Source organism: Moschus berezovskii, chromosome X, assembly GCF_049115385.1.
Source record: "Moschus berezovskii isolate FMDL1 chromosome X, NW_MosBer_1.0, whole genome shotgun sequence".
Taxonomy (NCBI): domain Eukaryota; kingdom Metazoa; phylum Chordata; class Mammalia; order Artiodactyla; family Moschidae; genus Moschus; species Moschus berezovskii.
In genome coordinates, this window is record NC_142488.1 from 108909247 (window position 1) to 108935022 (window position 25776).

Below are 25776 nucleotides of genomic sequence, written 5' to 3' on the forward strand. Positions count from 1 at the left end.
CCTGCTTGGGGCTTTTCGCAGGCTTTTCCCAGCCCTCTCGCCTTTCAGCTGCAGCCTCTGCTGTGGTATCTTAAGTACGAGCCCTCAGTTTGCCCTGGGGTGTTCAAGCCCAGTTCTCCCTCTAAGCGCTGCTGCCGGCGCCTCCCTGCCCAGCCCCCGTCTGCTAGTGAGGGGCGCGGGCGTCTGCGCTGCCTCTCTGCTGAGAGTTTCCTCTGGGCACTTAGTCTGTGAGTTTTAATTATTTATGTCTTTTGTCTCCCAGTTATGCGGTCCTCTGAGATTCCACTCACCAGTGTTTCCAGGTGTTTGGAAACTTCTCTTTTTTTTTGTTTTTTTTAAGCCTCCCTTCCTGGGACGGAGCTCTGTCCCTCCCTCTTTTGTCTCTCTTTTTATCTATTTCCTACCTCCTTTCGATGAGTATGGGCTGCTTTTCTGAGTGCCTGATGTCCTCTTCCAGTAATCAGAAGTTGTTTTGTGGGATTTACTCAGCGTACAAATGTTCTTTTGTTGATTTTGTGGGGGAGAAAGTGGTCGCCCTGTCCTATTCCTCCGCCATCTTCCCGTGCTCCCCCTGATTTGTTTTAGATACTAATCACTGCAGATGCTGATTGCAGCCATGAAATTAAAAGACGCTTACTCCTTGGAAGGACAGTTATGAACAACCTAGATAGTATAATAAAAAGCAGAGACATTACTTTGCCAACCAAGGTCCGTCTAGTCAAGGCTATGGTTTATCCAGTGGTCATGTATGGATGTGAGAGTTGGACCGTGAAGAAAGTTAAGCGCTGAAGAATTGATGGACATGAGTTTGAGTGAACTCCGGGAGTTGGTGATGGACAGGGAGGCCTGGCATGCTGTGATTCATGGGGTCGCAGAGAGTCAGACACGACTGAGCGACTGAACTGAACTGAACTAAACCTCAAATGACTCCAGAATCAGACTATATGATCTTAGAGATTTGTCGCTGTCCATGAAGTATAAGGGTTATGTCAACAGCAGCAACCAGATCAAAGCAAGTTTCAGGTAAATTGGCAATGAGGAATTCCCCATCGAGACCAGAATATTTCTCCCCTACTCTCATTTTTCCATCGATCTATACTGAAGTGAACTGATACCTTATGTTTATATGTTTATGTATAGTGGTGTTAGTTACTTTGGGTGTTTACAACTGGTATCTCATATTATCAGTCATACAGAACTTGCCTTTTCCACCTGTTTGGTAGAGTTAGAATTGCTCCTCCTCTGCTGCTGAAGAAGCAACATCCAGAAAACTAAGTAATTTGCCTGAAGTCACACTGGTAGCCTCAGAGCCAGGATTAGAAGACTCCCAGCTCCAGAATTTGTGCTTTTGTACTTCCATGTATGCTTTCTAAGAGGAGATTTATCCCTCCACCACTCACCCTTGGCCTTTGAAGTACAGAAACTAGTAAAGCATTTTGAGACCCTAAGGCACAATGTCCTGTATACACCTTTACGTGTCATTATTATTGGAACTCTTACCTTAGGGTCTGCAGGCTCTCCTGAAATACTTACCACTTCTTTCTTTATAGCCCTCTTTATTTCAGTCCTTTTCTTTCCAGTTCTCCGTTTTTCTTGAACTACCCAGGAATTGCCCAATTATTTAATTAGTAAAGTATTCAGCTTCTCTCTTTTATCTCTTTTTTTAAATTTTTTTATTGGAGGCTAATTACTTTACAATATTATATTGGTTGGTTTTGCCATCAGTTCAGTTCAGTTCAGTCACTCAGTTGTGTCCGACTCTTTGCGACACCATGAATCACAGCATGCCAGGCCTCCCTATCCATCACCAACTCCCGGAGTTCACTCAAACATATGTCCATCGAGTCAGTGATGCCATCCAGCCATCTCATTCTCTGTCGTCCCCGTCTCCTCCCACCCCCAATCCCTCCCAGCATCAGACTCTTTTCCAGTGAGTCAACTCGTTGCATGAGGTGGCCAAAGTATTGCAGTTTCAGCTTTAGCATCCGTCCTTCCAAAGAACACAAAGGATTGATCTCCCTTAGAATGCACTGGTTGGGTCTCCTTGCAGTCCAAGGGACTCTCAAGAGTTTTCTCCAGCACCACAGTTCAAAAGCATCAATTCTTCGGCGATCAGCTTTCTTCACAGTCCAACTCTCACATCCATACATGACCACAGGTAAAACCATAGCCTTGACTATACATTGACATGAATCCGCCCCGGGTGTACACGTGTTTACCTTCTTGAACTCCCCTCCCACCTCCCTCCTCCCCATATCCTCCCTCTGGGTCATCCCTGTGCACCAGCTCCGAGCATCCTGTATCATGCATTGAACCAGGACTGGTGATTCGTTTCACATATGATTATATAAATGCTTCCATGCCATTCTCCCAAATCATCCCATCCTCCCCCTCTCCCACAGAGTCCCAAAGACTGTTCTATACACCTGTGTCTCTTTTGTTGTCTCGTGTATGGAGAAGGCAAAGGCAAGCCACTCCAGTACTCTTGCCTAGAAAATCCCTTCGATGGAGGAGCCTGGTAGGCGGCAGTCCATGGGGTCGCTAAGGGTCGGACACGACTGAGCGACTTCACTTTCACTTTTCACTTTCACACATTGGAGAGGGAAATGGCAACCCACTCCAGTGTTCTTGCCTGGAGAATCCCAGGGAAGGGGGAGCCTGGTGGGCTGCCATCTATGGGGTCACACAGAGTCGGACACGAATGAAGTGACTTAGCAGCAGCAGCAGCAGCAGCAGAGTTACTTATCTGTTCATTTCTAAAGATATTTGTATATAACATACACTATTATATTTTTTCCATTATACTTTTTATCTTGATGTTTAGAATCAAACTTATAGTTATCCTAAATTTGATTTGTTTTACAGCACATAATGCAGTTGTTACATCAGCTATCTTTGCTCCAAACCCAAGTTTGATGTTGTCTTTGGATGTGCAATCTGAAAAATCAGAAGGAAATGAAAAAGGCGAAGATGCCAAAGTGTTGGAAACCATGCCCGCTGGTGGGTACCTGTGTTTTATTTATCCTTCATGCTCTCTGATCAGCCTTTAGTAGCTTCATTGATCTATGAGTATTATGAGGTCTTCATGAATATGAAGAATATTTCTTGTATACAACATAATCGTTGACAGATATTCATTTCTGAACGTTTTGGTAACATACTTCTTGGAGGTTTTACGTCTCTTAAATTCACTTGGGAATTAAAAATGAAAATTTGGAAAGGCTGTCATTTTTTTATGAACAGTTGTTCTCTTTAGAGAATGCAAGCAAGACATAAATATGTACACAATATATCACCTTTCTCTTCTTCTACAGTATCATCTCTGTGAGGGCACAGATTTTATGTGTTTTGTTTATGGTTGTAGTGCCAGTGCCTCGCCCAGCGCTTGCCTGCATTTGGTAGATGCTGAATAAAGAATTACTGAATAAGTGAGTTAAACCAAAATGAAGCAATATTCTTTCCTCTTGCCACAAATTTATAGCTTCTCATAGATAGCTCTTGGGTTAACCAAAAAGTTTGTTTGGGTTTTTCCCTAACATCCAGTGGAGAAACCTGAATGAAGTTTTTGGCCAACCCAATATCTCTAAGCCTGTAGTGAGGCTTTAATAATGAATAGTACTTTCAGTTATATAAAATGCTCAGATTAGGAAGTGAAAAGAAACCATCAAGTAGTAGTGAGTACCAATTATATAAAATTGATTTTCCTGTTAATTCTTAACAAGGTAACGCCACATGAATTTGGACCGATTGTTAACCAAAAACAGTTTGTGTTGTTTTAGTCGATTGCAGAATAGTTTAATAAATGCGTTTTCTCACTTTAGAGACTACACCGGGTCTTGAATAGTGTTATAAAGGCACAACAATACATACAGTGTGCCAAGAGTGCTTCTGAAATTATTTGAATATTTAAAAGTTCTCAAGCATGTTTATTTAATCTCAAGCAGTTTCCCTTGTGGTATTGTTTGCACTCTAAATGCACTATTTCTTCTGTCTTTGAAGCAAAAGTTTGATACCAAAGACAAGCTTCAGTGTAGCACTTCTTTCAATTACATGATTTACAAATAAACCAAGTCAGAATTGTTACACCTTTACTAAATGCCTGCTTGGAAATATTTGTTTTCATTTTTGTTCCCTCACAATCAAATCCTGTTTCTGTCTTCTAAATTAAGTCGTTTGGTTGGGTTTTTTCTTTTCTTTTTGTCCAATGATTCCTTTTTGCACCCTGTACATTTCCCCTATACATTGGACAGAAAATTCTAACTTTTTAACCTATTTGAGGAAAAATGGAAAGTACTTTTTTTAAACTTCTCAAAACTGCACCGTATTTACATTGTTCAGTTACTACTTCGCTGGGTCCTTTTTAAAGAGGCACAACTTTGGATCATACTCAGATTTGTGTTTGCTGTTTTCTACCTGTGAAGGTATATTCTAAGAATACTCTCAAACCCAGGGTATGAGATCATAAAGTATATCTGATTGCCCTCCTCTTGATTCCTGACATATTTCAGCTTCCATTTTCTTCATGTTTAAAATGGTGACAATACCTCATTGATAAGGTTTTGATATGGGCAGAAGACCTAAATGACATTTCTCCAAAGAAGACATACAGATGGCCAACAGGCACATGAAAAGATGTTCCATATCACTAATTATTAGAGAAATGCAAATCAAAAGTACAGTACACACACACATACACACACTGGAATATTACTCACCCATTAAAAAGAATGAAATAATGCCACTTGCAGCAACAGGGATGGACCTAACGATTATATTAAGTGAAGTAAGTTGGACAACAAAGATAAGTATGATGCCATTTATATATGAAATCTAAAAAATAATACCAATGAACTTACAAAACAGAAACAGACTCACAGACATAGAAATAAACTTACGGTTACCAAAAAGGAAGCAGACAGGGAGAAATTATGAGTATGGGATTAACAGATGCACACTGCTGCTGCTGCTGCTAAGTCGTTTCAGTCATGTCCGACACTGTGCGACCCCATAGACAGCATTATTTTGTCTTTCGACTTGTTCTTTCAAGTTGGCTTCTATGTCCCTTTGACTTTTTTTTTTTGAGCACTCCCTTTCTTTATGTCACTCCTAACATGCTCCAGGTTCATTTCATATGCTTTCCAGTTCTGTAATCAACCACGTATCCAGGTTTCTTTTCTTAGAGACTGGTGTTAAAAATGAAGATGTGGGAGACAGATGCGCTCATTGCTACTGGGGCGTTGTTTCTCTTAGGCCATCTCAGCTGACAGAGCAAAGAAATAGATGCATGCATGCAAATCTCTGTTTATATCTATAAAATTTTCTATGGATCTCAATATTAAATTGGATTTGAATCCTTGCTGATGTCTCTGAGTGCTCCATTAGTGCATAGATTATTCTAGTTTCCTCCTCTTGCTTATGAATAATCTCTTTCTCCAAAAGTGAGCCACCTGGTTCCTACCATTCAGTATCCATTTACTTATTTGTTCAGTCACAACATAACATGTTCAGCAGTTTCAGAACTGCTAACCCATATCCCCAGGAGAAACACCTTTACCAACTAGAATCCAGTTTTTCCATAAAGCCCTTTGTCTTCTACGTCATAATATCTGGTCCCAACACCATTTTTCAAAGATACTTAGGTCAGTGCCTTTTTTCTCTACTCACATCACCTTTTAAAATTAGATTTGTCTATATTATCTGTTCTCTGTTAAGACTTGATGATATGGATAGCCATGCTTATTTAGTGAGTAAACAGTGGCATTCTTTTGTAGACAGCTTCCTGCCTTGCTTTCAGATGCTTAGCATTATCCTAAAGCAATTTCACAGTCTGTCCTGTTGCTCCACGGGAGTTGCACTCATTCAGCAAATGTCCAGCGCTTAATCTGTGTCAAGACCTTGAGGGAGTCTAATATGCTTGGGCTCTCAGAAGTTCATGAAGGCGTTACAATTATGATTTCAATAATTTTATTGCATATTCTCTGAGTACCTAGTCTGAGGTACTGTAAAGAATAAAAGATAATAAGGTATGGCCTTTTCCTTCAAAGGTCACAATCAGAGCACTCTTCATTAATATGATAGAAACCTTTTTCCACTATTGGTGGTTTAGTCGCTAAGTCATGTCCAGCTCTGCGACCCCATAGACTGTAGCTCACCAGGGTCCTCTGTCCATGGGATTTTCCAAGCAAGAAACCTGGAGTGGGTTGCCATTTCCTTCTCCAGGAGATCTTCCACAGCCAGGGATCGAACCTGGGTCTCCTGAATAGCAGCGGATTCTTTGCCACCTGAGCCACCAGGGAAGCCCTTTGTTAATAAAGTCTCTTCAGATTAGCAGTAGAGCATAAATAACGGCAGATCCGTTACACATTTTTCAACTTCGAATTTTGTGGGAAACCTAAATCTTAGGAGGATTTAACAAAAAGTTATAGAAAAACATGACTTAAGGATTATTTCCATGTAAAATCCTACCCTCGAAGAAGCATTTGTGGGGGCAGAGTTGGGTTATATATGTTGATTGCTGGCAGGGACTAGTAGCAAGGCTTAGGTAGAAGAAAAGCTTCAGTAGCTACATACCTTATCTATCCACTGACACAAATTCATAAGAAATCCTTTCTAATTTAAATTATTTATTTTACTTTAATACTTACACATTGTAGAAAACATGACTTATAGAAAAACATTTAAGAAATAAACACCCATAATACTGTAAGTCAGAGATAACAAATATTAATATTTTGGAATATTAAACTTTATTTTTATGCATGTATATTTTTAAGGGCTTATCTAATTAGACAAGATAATTTGAATACTATTCATACTACACATCATGGGCAGTTAGCATATTTTTTCATGGTGCATAAACGTTCTATCATACGGACATGATGTAAGCAATGTGTGGCTACTAAGGGTTTGTATTTTATTATATGCATTTTATTTTATTAATAAAATAATATTTCATTAATATTTTAATATGAATTAATATTAAAATTAATAAATATTAATTAAAAGTAATGTCTGTAGTTTTTACTATGCATAATAGTAGAAGATATAGAGGCAAATATCTTTGTCAGAACTTCTAATTACTGACTTCAGATGATAAATCCTTAAAACGGAAGTATAAAGCATGAACTTCTAAGGATAAGCAGTATCATAGATGGTAAAAATGTTCTGCAAAGGAATTGGGAGCCTGGGTTTGTAGTCTTGGTTCTGGTGGCCTTGTGACTTACAGGAAAGCTATGGAATTCTCTGAGAGCCTAACAAAATAGGATATTTAGATTAAGATTCCTTCTAACTCTGGTTCCATGTGCATGGTCAGCATTCCTTTAGAGGCAGTATAGCTAAGAATTCTCTCACTTTCTTCTTTCCTCATCAGATAGCTAGATAACCTGTGATATGCAAGGCAATCACAGTTTATGTCACCTGCAAAGTCATAGCCATGTGAAGTCTGTTGAAGTCAACTCGGGGAGCTCATTTCTGGAGATGGAATTGCTGGTTATGGAAGTGACTAGTAGGAGAAAGGAGCGTGGGTAGCAGAGTTGGCTCACCTTGCCCTACCTGTCTACAAGGCCAGTCACCACATCCAGGTATATCAACTCCTCTGCCTTAGTATAGGAGTTGATATACCTTTAGTATAGCTTCATTTGTTTGGGTCTTGAAGGTGTTTTACCCTGGGAAGGAATAACTAGTTAAGGTGGTATCAGTTAATTTTCCTTATCACTTGGCATTAACTAATAGTTGAGAATGAAGAAAAATAGGGCTCTGGAAAATGTTGGGCGGTACCAGGAAGGAAGAAAGGGAAACATATGGGAGATAACAAGACTCCAAAACAAACTCTAAGGGCCTCACGTTTTTGTCTAAGGTATTCCAAGCTACGTCACTGTTAGAGGCCATACCAAGGTTACTTACTTCTGGACTATGGAATGTTGTATTGTGTTAAATCGGTTCTGTCATGTCTGACTCTTTGTGACCCTATGGACCGTAACCCACCAGGCTCCTCTGTCCATGGGATTTTCCAGGCAAGAACACTGGAGTGGATTGCCATGCCGTCCTCCAAAGGATCTTCCCGACCCAGGGATCAAACCCACGTCTCTTAGGTCTCCTGCATTGGCAGGTGAGTTCGTTACCACTAGCGCCACCTGAGAAGCCCCATATGGAATGTAGGACTAGTTTCAGTTCAGTTCAGTTCAGTCGCTCAGTCGTGTCCGACTCTCCGCGACCCCATGAATCACAACACGCCAGGCCTCCCTGTCCATCACCAACTCCCGGAGTTCACTCAAACTCATGTCCACAGAGTCGGTGATGCCATCCAGCCATCTCATTCTCCGTCGTCCCCTTCTCCTCCCGCCCCCAACCTTTCCCAGCATCAGAGTCTTTTCCAGTGAGTCAACTCGTCGCATGAGGTGGCCAAAGTATTGCAGTTTCAGCTTTAGCATCAGTCCCTCCAATGAACATCCAGGATTGATCTCCTCTAGAATGGACTGGTTGGATCTCCTTGCAGTATAAGGGACTCTCAAGAGTCTTCTCCAACACCACAGTTCAAAAGCATCGATTCTTCGGCGGTCAGCCTTCTTCACAGTCCAACTCTCACATCCATACATGACCACGGGAAAAACCATTGCCTTGACTAGACAGACCTTGGTTGGCAAAGTAATGTCTCTGCTTTTTAATATACTATCAAGGTTGGTCATAACTTTCCTTCCAAGGAGCAAGCGTCTTTTAATTTCATGGCTGCAATCAGCATCTGCAGTGATTTTGGAGCCCAAAAAAACAAAGTCTGACACTGTTTCCACTGTTTTTCCATCTATGTCCCATGAAGTGATGGGACCAGATGCCATGATCTTTGTTTTCTGAATGTTGAGCTTCAAGCCAACCTTTTCACTCTCCTCTTTCACTTTCATCAAGAGGCTTTTGAGTTCCTCTTCACTTTCTGCCATAAGGGTAGTGTCATCTGCATATCTGAGGTTATTGATATTTCTCCCAGCAATCTTGATTCCAGCTTGTGCTTCTTCCAGCCCAGCGTTCCTCATGATGTACACTGCATATAAGTTAAATAAGCAAGGTGACAATATACAACCTTGACGTACACTTTTTCCTATTTGGAACCAGTCTGTTGTTCCATGTCCAGTTCTAACAGTTGCTTCCTGACCTGCATACAGGTTTCTCAAGAGGCAGGTCAGGTGGTCTGGGATTCCCATCTCTTTCAGAATGTTCCACAGTTTATTGTGATCGACACAGTCAAAGGCTTTGGCATAGTCAATAAAGCAGAAATAGATGTTTTTCTGAAACTCTCTTGCTTTCTCCATGATCCAGCGGATGGTGGCAATTTGATCTCTGGTGCCTCTGCCTTTTCTAAAACCTGCTTGAACATCTGGGAGTTCACGGTTTACATACTGCTGAAGCCTGGCTTGGAGAATTTTGAGCATGACTTTACTAGCGTGTGAGATGAGTGCAATTGTGCGGTAGTTTGAGCATTCTTTGGCATTGCATTTCTTTGGGATTGGAATGAAGACTGACCTCTTCCAGTCCTGTGGCCACTGCTGAGTTTTCCAAATCTGCTGGCATATTGAGTGCAGCACTTTCACAGCATCATCTTTCAAGACTTGAAATAGCTCAACTGGAATTCCATCACCTCCACTAGCTTTGTTCGTAGTGATGCTTTCTAAGGCCCACTTGACTTCACATTCCAAGATGTCTGGCTCTAGGTCAGTGATCACGTTATCGTGACTATCTTGGTCGTGAAGATCTTTTTTGTACAGTTCTTCTGTGTATTCCTGCCACCTCTTCTTAATATCTTCTGCTTCTGTTAGGTCCATACCACTTCTGTCCTTTATCGAGCCCATCTTTGCATGAAATGTTCCCTTGGAATCTCTAATTTTCTTGAAGAGCTCTCTTGTTTTTCCTATTCTGTTGTTTTCCTGCCCCGGCGGCGCAGACGCGACGCAAGAGACACCGGCCCCGGCACAACGAACCACGCAAAGAGGTGCGGCCGTGAGGAGCTACCCCTCACCCAAGGTAAGGTACAGCGGCTGCACTTTGCTGGAGCGGCTGTGAAGAGATTTTCCACGACCAAGGTAAGAGAAACCCAAATAAGACGGTAGGTATTGCTAGGGGGCACCAGAGGGCGGACAGACTGATATCATAATCACAGGAAACTAGCCAATCTGATCACATGGACCACAGCCGAATGTGGTCCACTGGAGAAGGGAATGGCAAACCACTTCAGTATACTTGCCTTGAGAACCCCATGAACAGTAACAAAGGGCAAAATGATAGGATACTGAATGAGGAATTCCCCAGGTCAGTAGGTGCCCAGTATGCTACTGGAGCTCAGTGGAGAAATAACTATAGAAGGAATAAAGGGATGGAGCAAAAGCAAAACCAATACCCAGTTGTGGATGTGACCAGTGATAGAAGCAAGGTCCGGTGCTGTAAAGAGCAATATTGCATAGGAACCTGGAATGTTAGGTCCATGAATCAAGGCAAATTCGAAGTGGTCAAACAGGAGATGGCAAGAGTGAACGTCGACATTCTAGGAATCAGTGAATTAAAATGGACTGGAATGGGTGAATTTAACTCAGACGACCATTATATCTACTACTGTGGGCAGGAATCCCTTAGAAGAAATGGAGTAGCCATCATGGTCAACAAAAGAGTCCGAAATGCAGTACTTGGATGCAATCTTAAAAATGACAGGATGATTTCTGTTCGTTTCCAAGGCAAACATTCAATATTACAGTAATCCAGGCCTATGCCCCAACCAGTAATGCTGAAGATGCCAAAGTTAATCGGTTCTATGAAGACCTACAAGACCTTTTAGAACTAACACCCAAAAAAGATGTCCTTTTCATTATAGGGGACTGGAATGCAAAAGTAGGAAGTCAAGAAACACCTGGAGTAACTGGCAAATTTGGCCTTGGAGCACGGAATGAAGCAGGGCAAAGGCTAATAGAGTTTTGTCAAGAGAATGCACTGGTCATAGCAAACACCCTCTTCCAACAGCACAAGAGAAGACTCTACACATGGACATCACCAGATGGTCAACACCGAAATCAGATTGATTATATTCTTTGCAACCAAAGATGGAGAAGCTGTATACAGTTAGCGAAAACAAGACCAGGAGCTGACTGTGGCTCAGATCATGAACTCCTTATTGCGAAGTTCAGACTTAAATTGAAGAAAGTAGGGAAAACCACTAGACCATTCAGATATGACCTCAATCAAATCCCTTATGATTATACAGTGGAAGTGAGAAATAGATTTAAGGGACTAGATCTGATTGATAGAGTGCCTGATGAACTCTGGACGGAGGTTCGTGACATTGTACAGGAGACAGGGACCAAGACCATCCCCATGGAAAAGAAATGCAAAAGAGCGAAATGGCTGTCTGAGGAGGCCTTACAAATAGCTGTGAAAAGAAGAGAGGCGAAAAGCAAAGGAGAAAAGGAAAGATATAAGCATCTGAATGCAGAGTTCCAAAGAATAGCAAGGAGAGATAAGAAAGACTTCCTCAGTGATCAATGCAAAGAAATAGAGGAAAGGACTAGTTTAGGGCAATAAATTGATGGCTCACAGCCCAGTACCAGCAATAACCAAAGCTACCAGAAGGGGGCACTAGTGGTCCCAACTCAGAGCATCCCTGAGAGCTTCACTGCAGTAAATTCAACTGCTCCAAGAGCTGGTTGTATTATATGGCAACTAGGAACCTCACTAAAGCCAAGCCCATCACCTCTCTCACCAACTGCCAGGACAGGTGTGGCTTTGTGTTGTTAATATCTTTATGTTCATGGTGACATTAGAACTTCTGACCTGTGGCACCAGAATGGCACAGTCTGACTGAGTTCTACACCTAGGTTTTCTAATTAAAACTGATCATGCCCCAAATCAGTGTATCGAGAAGCATTTTCCCTAATGTTTTTCCTCCAAATACATCTATCAAATGAATCAGTAAATATTGTCTCCTCTAGCTGATACTCAACATTTAAAATACTGCGGTGCTGGGGCTTCCCTGGTGGTACAGTGGTTATGAATCTGCCTTGTAGTGCAAGGGCACAGGTTCCATCCCTGGGCCGAGAAGATCCCACACACCATGGAGCAACTAAGCCCGAGCACCACAACTACTGAGCCGACATGCTGCAACTATGGAAGCCCACGTGCCTAGAGCCTGTGCTCCACAACAAGAGAAGTCCCCACAATGAGAAAGCCGTGCACTGCAACGAAGAGTAGCCCCTGTTCACTACAACTGGAGAAAGCCTGCATGCAGCAACAAGGACCCACCACAGCCAAAACATTAAATAAATAAACTTTAAGAAATAAAATATTGCAGTACATATTATTCACTATCTGGATAAGAAGACCCAAAGCATAACTTAAAATTGCTAGGAGAACAAAAGGTCCTGGATTTTTCACTGTCCTTAGCTGGGAAGAGTGAGGGGAACACTGGAGCAGAGGGCAGTAATTTTCTTCTCCTGGGACCAGACCAAACAGGGAACCAAAGAGCAAGAAGGAACCATATCAATCTGCTGAATCCCCAGAGAAATTTCACATGTATTTTAGTGAACGGCGAAACTAACCTAAGTTAGCTACAGAACAAAGTGTTTGCTAAAGCACAGCAAACCAAAACTAACCTGCTTTCTTAAAGCTGAGTATTACAATAATGATCACAGAGTACGTGAAACGAATCTCCAGTCCACGTTCGATGCATGATCCAGGATGCTTGGGGCTGGTTTACTGGGATGAACCAGAGGGATGGGATGGGGAGGGAGGTGGGAAGGGGGTTCAAGATGGGGAGCACATGTACACCCGGGGCAGATTCATGTCAATGTATGGCAAAACCAATACAATAATATAAAGTAATTAGCCTCCAATTAAAACAAATATGTTAAGAAAAAGAGAGAGAGGACTTAAATCTAATCTTGCTTTTGGTAATTCACAATCTATCATCAGGAGTGTCTTCTCAAAGATGAGTTTGGGATGAGGTAGAAAACAAAGATCTTCAAGAAGCTCTGTATGTGGCAAGAGCAAATCCCTAATTATGAGGTGGGGGGAGCGCAGACAGATGGCAGAAGCACCAAAGGCTGGAACAGATCCCGATGGCAGTGGGAGTGGAGTGTGGTAGGAAGCCTTAAAACTTCCAGGAACCAAGTTGAAACAGATACACAAGAGAATGATTCCACTTCATGGTCGATTATTATGAACTGACCCTTTGAATGTATATGAAAGTTGATCACAGGGCCTTACAAGTATGAGATGCTCAACAAATGTCCAACTTGAGTTGCCTCCTGTGAAAAAGGCTACAGTAATAGAAGAGAGATTGAAAATTCTGAGTGACTTCACTGGCTCTATTTTTACCTTGACGTGGGCATTTGCTAAAGCAAAGGAATAATCTATTAGAGACTGGATTTGATCAGTCAAGCTTTTGTGCGTCTCCATTAGGAAAGGACTAATTTTCATCTTATAAATGTAAACAATTACATGAAAGCATTTCGCTCTCAAGCATTAATGTCAAGAACAGAACATTTTGTTTCTCCTTTTTCAAGGCCTTCTCCCTTCAGTCTGGCCGGGCAGCACTTAAATTGTGGGATGTCAGATTTGTCCACCTTCCTCAGAAGCACCTGGGTGCTTGTTAACCATGCACACTCCTGGGTCACACTGAACGATAACCTCTTGCAGGCGAGAGGCAGGAATCTTTTTCCACATCTTTCTAAGAGACTGCTTTGCACCCTCAACTTTAAAAGTCCCTGAGCTAGTTCAAGCAGCTAACTCACTTGGGCAAGGTCAAGAGGCAGTCAAGTATGGGCATGGATTTTCCCAAGGCCAACAACCAGTGGTGGGTGTGCTGGTAAATGTTTTAACAGTCAGCTCTCTAAAAGAAAGCCTCCATTTGTAGCATTTGCCGCTTCTGCCATGTCAATACTCTCACTATAGCCGATTTCAAACTACCAGTGTGACATCACCCAGTGTGGACTTGTGAAGGGATACACAGCAGTGCAGGTTAATATAGTAGTCCTACCATGCAGCTATAATAGATGCAAATAACCTGAAGATCAAAAATGATAGTAAAAGGGGGACTTCCCAGGTGGTTCAGCAATTAAGACTCTTCACTTTCATTGCAGGCGGCACAGGTTCAATCCCTGTTCAGGGGACGAAGACCCTCCATGGCTCACGGCAACCAAAAAAAAAAAAAAAAAAGTTCAGTTCAGTTCAGTCGCTCAGTCGTGTGTGACTCTTTGCGACCCCATGAATCACAGCACGCCAGGCCTCCCTATCCATCACCAACTCCCAGAGCTTGCTCACACTCATGTCCATCAAGTCAGTGATGCCACCCAACCATCTCATCCTCTGCTGTCCCCTTCTCCTCCAGCCTTCAATCTTTCCCAGCATCGGGGTCTTTTAACAAGAGTCAGTTCTTCACATCAGGTGGCCAAACTATTGGAGCTTCAGCTTCAGCATCAGTCCTTCCAATGAATATTCAGGACTGATTTCCTTTAGGATTGACTGGTTTGATCTCCTTGCTGGCCAAGGGACTCTCAAGAGTCTTCTCCAACACCACAATTCAAAGCATCAATTCTTCGCACTCAGCTTTCTTTATGGTTCAACTCTCACATCCATATATGACTAATGGAAAAAAATAGCTTTGACAGTTCTGACCTTTGTCTAATACGTGGCTTGCAAATTTAATGATCAGCTCCCATAGGTATTATAAGCTGGCACCAGCACACCACTGCCTGCAACTGTTCCTGAAAGATGCACCACCCTCCTTTTTCCTGTGGATTAATCATGGCACATGACCAATCTTAAGAAAAGCTGCCATCTGCCCAGTGAGGCAGGAGCATGTAGGAGGTGGGGGGAAGGGAGGGAGCAAGGCTCTATGGAGATTAATTTTGCCAGTAACCAACATCCATGAATTGCTATTGGTTTATTCACTCTTGTGGGGCCTGCGTGGCTAAACAGAACCCGCGAGGCAGCTACTTTAGCTTCATTCAGAGGCTTGCCCTAGAGCCTGAGCTGAGAAAACGAGGGTATGTGGATATGCTGCAGCCCACGGGCAAAAACTCTCCTCTGCAGCTAATACTCTAACCCAATATTTCTTGAGTGTCAGGCACAGACAACTTGCCTCAGATGAGGAGAGGGAAGGAGGTGTGCTTAGAATGCAGAGTACAGACCTCCCCAGGCTTCCTGAATCAGGATCAAAGGGAATCTGGCTCCAGAATTTGCATATTTACAAACTCACCATCAATTCTGATAAGCACTAACATTTGAGAACTCCTTGGTTGGAGCAGCTGTTAGAGATAAGTACACATACCCCTGAGGGTACGTGAAGATTTTCCAAGGCATAAATAGTTTTGCAGGCATAGATAGGCAAAGATAGTTTTGTAGGAATCAATTTCCAGACCCTCCATTTTCATATGTCCTCAGATTTCCTAAAATCCATCTGCCTGAGAAAGAAACAACCTGAAGAATCTCCTTTCCTGCCTCCCCCATTCATGATCACCTGTCTCTCCTTTGGCAGAACAATAAAAAACCATACTTCTCACCCATCTCAAAAGTTACTCTAAGGAATGGCCCCAGGGTGTAAAAATCTCCAGAGAGACCAAGAGAGGGACAATTCAAAATACTATTATTGGGGCTGAGGACACGGGAGACTACAACAACAGGGTAGTGTTGGTTTCCAGCTCTTTGCTGCCAGCAAAATTGTATGAATACCTAACTGTCAGCTAACCGTTAAAAAATCACTTTGACAAAAGATCAGTATTTTTTAATATATTTGAAAATGGTTCAAAGAATTGAATGGAAACATGATAACAAAGTTCTCATCTACTAAAATTTGTGAATAATCTTCCTCAATGCTTAGATGTATAAATGGAAAGGAAAATAGGAAAAAAGTGAAGCTGAACCCTGTGTTGTTTTAGCAGTAAGAACTAGTCAGCCACGGAAATATGAACTAACTGAAAATTGCCTCACACACCTCATTTAGAGCTCTATTTCCAATCAAAATGTACTAGTGTTTAATAATTGATTAAAATGGTTGCATTTATTTTCATCAAGTCTTACAGCAATATAAATGTAAGGCTAACTCAATTAAGAAGAAAAGCGGTAATATTTAGAACATCTTGGTCACACGAAATGAAAAATATAAGTTTAACAAATGTACTTGTATATTGCTGCAAAGAAGTATGGCAGGATGACCAATATAAACATTTCCAAGAGTGAAAATATATTTTATTAGGATAAAAATCTGGGAGAAGAGGAACAGAACTATATATTCAAGGAGAAAAGGGAATAATAAATAATTTTCAACTGTTAAAGGAGAGCTTGTCTACATGTGTTTGAAAGGAATGATGGTAGCTGTCAAGTAGTTATGGTATGAATCCTATGGCTTATAAAATATATCTTTTAAAAGCTACTGTTTAAAAAACGGAAAATTGAGAGACTTCCCTGGTGGTCCAGTGGTTGAGAATCCAGCTTGTAATGCAGGGGACGAAGGTTCGATCCCTGATCAGGGAACTAGATCCCACAAGTCACAACTAAGACCTGAGGCAGCCAAATAAATAAACATCAAAAATAAAAAACAGAAAATTGATAATGGGTTGGGGTGCTTCGTCTAATGGAATAACTACTGAGCGCTCCCCTCTCGTTCTTAAAAATGAACTTCTGAAAAATATATATTGGGTGGCAAAGTATTACAAAATTTAAGTAAACTCCTCTACATCCAAATGGGCTGTTTGTAATAGGAAAGTTGTCAAGGATTACTTTGAAATGATGGTGTGTTCCAGGAACAGCTTGTATTCTGACCCTTTCATTAGCTTTCTGACTTTGGACAAGTAGTTTCCCCCTCCCTGGGCTTCATTATCCCTACCTGAAGAATAAGGGACTGAACACAAAGATATTTCAAGTCGTTCCTGCTTTAGCTGGTGATCTCACCTGTTTCTCTTAGGTGGTTTATACACCAGTGTATTTTCCCTTTAGCAATCTGGTTTTAGGCCATTGTGCAATTTCAGATCATTTCCACTAGAGGGCAGCCAGAGAAAGGAGATGAGGGTCAAAAAAAAAAAAAGGTTGGCAGAAGGAACATGTCACATGGACAAAAATGAAACTGGGATTTCTGCTGGTTTCTTTTCTCTTAGCGATTGTGCTCCTATATTACACTAAGAAATTTTGAGAGAAGTAATTTACATAACTTTCTTTGTATTCAATAGAAGGAAATCAAGTATATACTTGCCTTGTTCATACTGTCTATCCCCAGCTAAGAAATTCAATCTTGACTAAATCAGTCTTCAAGCTCACTCATTCCCCATTCTTTTTACTTGGATTTCCAATCAAGAATTTTGATTAGAAACCTTCATTGATTTCCATTTTCTTACCACAAAAAATTCTACAGTCTGGACAGCTTTGTAATCAAGGTTGTTTCCCATAACTCCCCAGGAATTATCCTGTACCCCAGAGAGGTGCCTTTCCATGCAAATCCCCCAAATGTAGCCATGGTCTTTGCAGGGCTGAACTAGCTGTGGTGTGACAGAAACAGCCCCAAGCTCGAATCAAAAGACCTTATTACACAGAACTTGGAGAGACGGTTGATGTCAGGGCTAGACAAGGTAGGCACAAGATGGTCCTGAAACATGCTTGTTATTCCAGAAATTAAGGAAGTGCTCAAAATAAAGGATGGGGTTATGTCACAAGAACAGGAACCAGCTTCAAAGGGCCATAGGTCAAATCTCTGACAAATTGAGAAGCAAAGTAAGTTCGGTAATGAAATATGAAACCCTGAAAAAATAGAAAGCCATGAGTCCATACCAATAATAGATAGAAACACATACATACATATATAAACGGAGGAACGTGAAGGGATCTTGTTTAGAGTATGCAATGGTGAAGGCAAAAGAAGTACTTGAGTTGGAAAATCAACATCATGTTAAGTATTGGTCAGAGTCATCAAAGACTTTTGATTAGCAGTAGGATAGTTGCATGGTCTTAAAGTATTATCCCACAAATTGCTTGTTAACTGCATAGTAAAAAAAAACAAAACTATACAGTGAGGAAATTGAATAACATCTTGACCAAGTGGTAAAATTAACATCACCAGGGTGTCTCCAGATGTGACACCCTGAGAAGGACCCAGCGTTTCAGTTGAGAATGCATCACCTGAATGTCAAAGAAACCTCAAATAAGGAACGTTCTATTGAAAAAATAAAGAGGAGAGTGAGGACTGTAGTCCTTGAGAATATCAATATCATAAAAGACAAAGTTTATGGAAATGTCTCCAGATTAAAGAGACATGACCATTAAATACATCCGTGATCTTAGACCGGACCCTGTATGGGAGGATCATGCTATAAAGGACATTATTGGTCAATTGACAAAATTGGAATAAGATGGCAGATCACATAAAATAGTATCAATATTCAATTTATTGAAGTTGATAACTATACTGTGGTCATATAAAAGAATATCCCTATTCTTATGAAATACTTGCTGAAATATTTAGGGGTAATTGGTCATAAACTTCCCTGGTGGCTCAGAAAGTAAAGAATCTGCTTTAATGCGGCAGACCTGGGTTCAGTCCCTGGGTCGGAAGATCTCCCTGGAGAAGGGAATGGCAGCCCACTACAGTATGCTTGCCTGGAGAGTTCCATGGTCAGAGGAGCCTGATGGGCTACAATCCAGGGGGTTGCAAAGAGTTGGACATGACTGAGCAACTGACACTTTCAATCGGTCATAAATTATGTAACATTCTCAAATGGTTCAGAAAAAATGAATGCGTATACACAGAGACAGCATGTGTTATAACAGTAATCAGAGGTATTCTCCGTACCATTCTTGCAACTTTCCTGTAATTTTGAGATTATTGCTCAATTTACAAGCTTAAAAAATACGGTTGCAAATCCTGATCATGCCCTTCAGGTCTCAGGCAATATACATGACTTCTCAACAGGGGCAGCTACCAATCCTTGATGCTTACCATGGGTCAAAGTGGGAAGCGTTGTACCTGCGTTATCTCAGTCCTCAAAAGGGTAATCCAGGGGAGGTTTTACCCTGCCAATATAGATGAGAAAACTAAGGCTCAGAGAAGTTAAGTAACTTGCCCAAGATCACCTAGTAATTACGTGGTAGAGCTGCGATTTGAACCCACGTCTGATACTAGTAACTCATTCCCAAAGAAGATACTCGTACTTAGTCATATTTTTCTTTTTACATAGTAATTATGATATCCTAGAATGGGAAAGACTAGAGATCTCTACAAGAAAATTAGAGATACCAAGGGAACATTTTATGCAAAGATGGGCTCAATAAAGGACAGAAACGGTATGGACTAACAGAAGCAGAAGATATTAAGAAGAGGTGGCAAGAATACACAGAAGAACTGTACAAAAAAGATCTTCATGACCCAGATAATCATGATGGTGTGATCACTCACGTAGAGCCAGACATCCTGGAATGTGAAGTCACGTGGGCCTCAGGAAGCATCACTATGAACAAAGCTAGTGGAGGTGATGGAATTCCAGTTGAGCTATTTCAAATCCTGAAAGATGATGCTGTGAAAGGGCTGCAACTCAATATGCCAGCAAATTTGGAAACACTCAGCAGTGGCCACAGGACTGGAAAAGGTCAGTCTTCATTCCAATCCCAAAGAAAGGCAATGCCAAAGAATGCTCAAACTACCGCACAATTACACTCATCTCACACCCTTAGAAAGTCATGCTCAAGATTCTCCAAGCCAAGCTTCAGCTATATGTGAACCGTGAACTCCCAGTTGTTCAAGCAGTTTTTAGAAAAGGCAGAGGAACCAGAGATCAAACTGCCAACATCTGCTGGATCATGGAAAAAGCAAGAGAATTTCAGAAAAACATCGATTTCTGCTTTATTGACTATGTCAAATCCTTTCACTGTGTGGATCATAACAAACTGTGGAACATTCTGAAAGAGATGGGAATACCAGACCACCTGACCTGCCTCCTGAGAAATATGTATGCAGGTCAAGAAGCAGCAGTTAGAACTAGACATGGAACAACAGACTGGTTCCAAATAGGAAAAGGAGTACGTCATGGCTTTATACTGTCACCCTGCTTATTTAACTTATATGCAGAGATCAATTCAGTTCAGTTCAGTCACTCAGTCCTGTCTGACTCTTTTTGACCCCATGAATCACAGCACACCAGGCCTCGCTGTCCATCACCAACTCCCGGAGTTCACTCAAACTCAATGTCCATCGAGTCGGTGATGCCACCCAGCCATCTCATTCTCTGTCGTCCCCGTCTCCTCCCATTCCCAATCCCTCCCAGCATCAGAGTCTTCTCCAGTGAGTCAACTCGACACATGAGGTGGCCAAAGTATTGGAGTTTCAGTTTTAGCATCAGTCCTTCCAATGAACACCCAGGATCGATCTCCCTTAGAGTGGACTGGTTGGATCTCCTTGCAGTCCAAGGGACTCTCAAGGGTCTTCTCCAGCACCACAGTTCAAAAGCATCAATTCTTCGGCGATCAGCTTTCTTCACAGTCCAACTCTCACATCCATACATGACCACGGGAAAAACCACAGCCTTGAGTAGACGGACCTTGGTTGGCAAAGTAATGTCTCTGCTTTTTAATATGCTATCTAGGTTGGTCATAACTTTCCTTCCAAGGAGTGTTATACACCCATAATTTCCATCTGGTTTCCCAAATAATAATACAGTCAAAAAAAAGTGCTTCCTGTGGAAAGGCTACTTTGAGACTACTTGTCCTAGTATCCCATCCAGGCCTGCATTCTAACCATGTTGCCAGTCCTCAGCCTTTCTTCTAATGACATTATGGACATGTCACTGGTCCCTGTTACATGCTACTCTTAAACTCCTTTGGGAGCTCTCCTTATTTGCTGTGCATACCATGAGATATCTTTCCTGCTCAAAACCAGAATGTTCAAAATCTAACATTTATTCTGGGGCCTATATCAGTTCCTGGACTCACTGCAAATGCTACTGACACCTGAAGAAGTGCAATTTTTACTTGGACTGTTGGAATATTTTTTCCTTTTTTGAAATAATAAGCTACATACATGGTAAAAAAAAAAAAATCAAAATGCCTCTCTCTCATTCCTTACCTCCAAGCCTCAATTCTTCTCTCTAGAAGCAACTACTGTTTATCAGTTCCTTATATAAATTTCAATTTTATTCATGCACAAACCTACACACACACACACACATAATAGAAACCATTACGTATTTTTATTTTTTCACTTAACAATATATTCTGAAGATTAGATCTATATTTTTAAAAAATCTGCATAGTATGCTATCATATGAATACACCTTATTTTATTTATCTATCCTGTCTTCTGTTAATAGATTCTTAGATGGTTTTCTGTCTTTTGTGTAGACCAAACGTTTAATGTGTTTGCCCTGATGCATGTGTTTTACCTGTCTTCCTGTTCACCTGAGAAGGGTGTAGTATCTCCTTCCCAAGTAATCACTCACTATCTGAACTGAAATGAAATCCCATCTAGAAGCTACAATATTAAAAATCATGGCTAAAATTTCTTGAGGACTCAGTATATGCCAAACACTATATTAAATATTAGCTCATATGAATTTATATTACAGTTATACCCTCATTTTAGTAAAGAGAAATCTATGGTTAAGTGATTTGATCACAGTCAAGTCACTAGTAACAGGAGGGCTGGAATTCATGTGTATCTCAAATTAAAAATCTGGGCTCCTAGACTATACTGCCTCTCAAATATTAAGTCAGTTCAGTTCAGTTGCTCAGTCGTGTCCGACTCTTTGCAACACCATGAACTGCAGCACGCCAGGCCTCCCTGTCCACCACCATCTCCCGGAGTTTATTCAAACTCATGTCCACTGAGTCGGTGATTCCATCCAACCATCTCATCCTCTTTCGTCCCCTTCTCCTCCTGCCTTCAATCTTTCCCAGCATCAGGGTCTTTTCAAATGAGTTAGTTCTTGGCATCAGGTGGCGAAAGTATTGGAGTTTCAGCTTCAGCATCAGTCCTTCCAATGAACACTCAGGACTGATCTCCTTTAGGATGGACTGGTTGGATCTCCTTGTAGTCCAAGGGACTCTCAAGAGTCTTCTCCAACACCACCGTTCAAAAGCATCAATTCTTTGGTGCTCAGCTTTCCTTATAGTCCAGCTCTCACATCCATACGTGACTACTGGAAAAACCATAGTAGGACACTGGACAACTAGAGAACTGCCGAAAAACGGTGATGATGATGGTAGAAACTCTTGAAACCAAAGCCGTGTGAAAAATAAAATAATAACAGCTGTTTCTCTTTGTGAAGAGTGAATTAAGACAATTTCTGATGTGTCCCCAGATGTTTAAGGGGTTGCTGTTTAAAGTAGAAGTGGATTTACTCTTTGTAGATCCAAAGGGCCAAACTATATCTAGCAGGTAGAACAGCTTAAGGACTACTCTGAAAGTGCAGAAGTATTTAAGAATTTTAAAAACTAATTATCTGTCAACGATGCAGGTGCAGGTTGCTCTTGGCTTGATCAGGAAGTTGAACTTGATCAGTGGTTCTCAAACCTCTGTGCACAACCATCTAGGGAAAATTCCTGGGACCCAGCCCAGACCTACTGAACCAGAATCCTAGTGCTAGAGACATTCATGATTAGGGTTATATGTTAGAGCATCTATGTTATATATTAAGAGTTCCTGAAATTCACAAGAGAAGTACAAATGGCCGATTAACATATGAAACATTGTTCAGTTTCAAGAATAAATGCAAATTAAAGGAACTAAGAGATACTTTAGATCTGAATTCTGTTGGTTAACCATTGTACCCTAGATGCCTTATATAGGTCTCCTAAAGTGTTGAGATATGGAGGGCAGCTCATGTGCCGTCACCACTGTTTTTGCTGATTTGAATGATTATAGGTCAGGAAGCAACAGTCAGAACAGTACATGGAACAACAGATTGGTTCCAAATAGGAAAAGGAGTACATCAAGGCTGTATATTGTCACCTTGCTTATTTAACTTATTGCAGAGTATATCATGAGGAACGCTGGGCTGGAAAAAGCACGAGCTGGAATCAAGATTGCTGGGAGAAATATCAATAACCTTAGATATGCAGATGACACTACCCTTATGGCAGAAAGTGAAGAGGAACTCAAAAGTCTCTTGATGAAAGTGAAAGAGGAGAGTGAAAAGGTTGGCTTGAAGCTCAACATTCAGAAAACAGAGATCATGGCATCTGGTCCCATCACCTCATGGGAAATAGGTGGAAAAACAGTGGAAACAGTGTCAGACTTTATTTTTTTGGGCTCCAAAATCACTGCGGATGCTGATTGCAGCCATGAAACTTAAAGGCGCTTCCTCCTTGGAAGGAAAGTTATGACCAACCTTGATAGTATATTAAAAAACAGAGACATTATTTTGCCAACAAAGGTCCGTCTAGTCAAGGCTATGGTTTTTCCCGTGGTCATGTATGGATGTGAGAGTTGGACTGTGAAGAAAGCTGATCGCCGAAGAATTGATGCTTTTGAACTCTGGTGCTGGAGAAGACTCTTGAGAGTCCCTTATACTGCAAGGAGATCCAACCAGTCCATTCTAAGGGAGATCGCTCCTGGGTGTTCATTGGAAGGCTGATGCTAAAGCTGAAACTCCAGTACTTTGGCCAGCTCATGCGACGAGTTGACTCACTGGAAAAGACTCTGATGCTGTGAAAGGTTGAGGGCGGGAGGAAAAGGGGACGACAGAGAATGAGATGGCTGGATGGCATCACCAACTCTGTGGACATGAGTTTGAGTGAACTCCGGGAGTTGGTGATGGACAGGGAGGCCTGGCATGCTGTGATTCATGGGGTTGCGGAGAGTCGGACACGACTGAGGGAATGAACTGAACTGAACTGAACTGAAACATCTGACAAGAACATCTGTAGCTGAGGAAAGCAGTACGTAAATGAGTATAAGAGGTACCACATTAATGAAGACTATCAGTGTCCAAGTTTACTTGGATATTTGCAAAGATATCAATCTCCCATATTTTATAATTGATTTAGAGGGCCAAGATCACATTAGTTTAATTGCAGCTTGACTCAAAGCAAAACTTACCTGTGGAAGGAGGAATATTTTGTTACTTCTTCCAACTATTCATTCATTCAGTTAACGTATAGTGACCATATCCTATGTGCCTAGGCACAGAGGATGAAGCAGTGAACAAGACAGACGTGATTCTTGCTCTTAATCATATTCAACCCTCACCGGAGTTAAAGGACAGGACTAATATGATCTGCTTTATAAGTCCACTGCTATTTAAAAAAATAAACTTTTGCCTTTTATGTAGTGATATTTGAGGGATGTGATTTGACTATATTGTATATAAATCCAAATACCAACAAAGTTCTCTGGTAATTAGTTTTGAGACTATGAATATAAATAGATTCATGCTTTACTGATTTGTTATGGATATTCGCTCACTTTTAGTCTTTAAACAGATGGAGCCAACTTTATTTGTAATATATACATATTATATATCTATTAAGCTTTTGATAATTATTTTGCAGAACCAGCAAGCCAAAATAGCACAGTTGTACCTCCCTTTTGTTGGACTGCTTTTGGAAAATATACAGCGATTAGCAGGTCGAGAAACATTGTATTCTTGTGCAGCCTTGCCTAATTCTGTAAGTAGTCATGTGTTTCTGTTGGCATTTTATCCTGTTTTGTTGACTGCATTTGGAATCAGGGTCATATGCTGTATGATCTCAAGAGTTCACCTTTTGCAACATTTTAAATTTATACTTTTTCCAGGACCGGTCCTGCAATGGCCCCGTGCTTTTGGGCAGCCCTCAGGGGGGCGTTGACGTTGAAGAGGTGGCAGCTTCAAATCCAGAACTTATTTTTAAGGAGCAAATTGACATTATTGAAGGGATAAAGGACAGCCAAGCTCAACGGATGGCGGAAAATCTAGGTTTCCTCGGGCCTTTGAAAAACCAGGCTGCAGATCAAATTAAGAAGCTGTACAATCTCTTCCTGAAAATTGATGCTACTCAGGTGGAAGTGAATCCCTTTGGTGAAACTCCAGAAGGACAAGTTGTCTGTTTTGATGCCAAGATAAACTTTGATGACAACGCAGAATTCCGACAAAAGGATATATTTGCTGTGGATGACAAATCAGAGAATGAGCCCATTGAAAATGAAGCTGCCAGATATGATCTAAAATACATAGGACTGGACGGAAACATTGCCTGTTTTGTTAATGATGCCGGACTCGCCATAGCTACCTGTGACATCATTTTCCTGAATGGTGGGAAGCCAGCCAACTTTTTGTGTCTTGGTGGTAGTGTAAAGGAATCTCAAGTATATCAAGCATTCAGATAACTCACAGCCGATCCTAAGGTTGAAGCCATCCTAATCAATATTTTTGGTGGAAATGTCAACTGTGCCATCATTGCCAATGGGATCACCAAAGCCTGCCGGGAGCTGGAACTCAAGATGCCACTGGTGGTCCGGCTTGAAGGAACGATTGTCCACGAAGCCCAGAACATTCTCAGTAACAGTGGACTCCCCGTCACTTCAGCTGTCGACCTGGAGGATGCAGCCAAGAAAACTGTGGCCAGCGTGGCTAAGAAGTGATACCTTGCCCTGATCTCTTGGAAGAAGTGCACTTACCCATAAAAAGGGATGGTTCTCTCACCACTGTGAAAAAAATAGTTATTCCATTGGTGAAAAAGGGGGATGGGGAGGGGGAAGGGCAAGAATTACAAGTTTTTGGCTTAAAAAATTTAAATCTGTATTTTTTTGAATAAGATATCTAGGCAGCTTAATTTCCCTTATAGTCTTTATTA

General features: G+C 41.3%; 1 protein-coding gene across 1 annotated transcript in view; it reads left to right on the forward strand.

Moving 5' to 3' along the window:
* The window catches only part of LOC129563989 (succinate--CoA ligase [GDP-forming] subunit beta, mitochondrial-like), a 50316-nt gene extending 24752 nt beyond the window's left edge, over window positions 1–25564 (forward strand). Inside the window, 2 exon segments of the mRNA XM_088834295.1 lie at window positions 24496–24612; window positions 24740–25564. Of these exon segments, the coding sequence (XP_088690421.1) occupies window positions 24496–24612; window positions 24740–25564 (942 nt within the window).
* The last annotated feature ends 212 nt before the right edge of the window (window positions 25565–25776 follow it).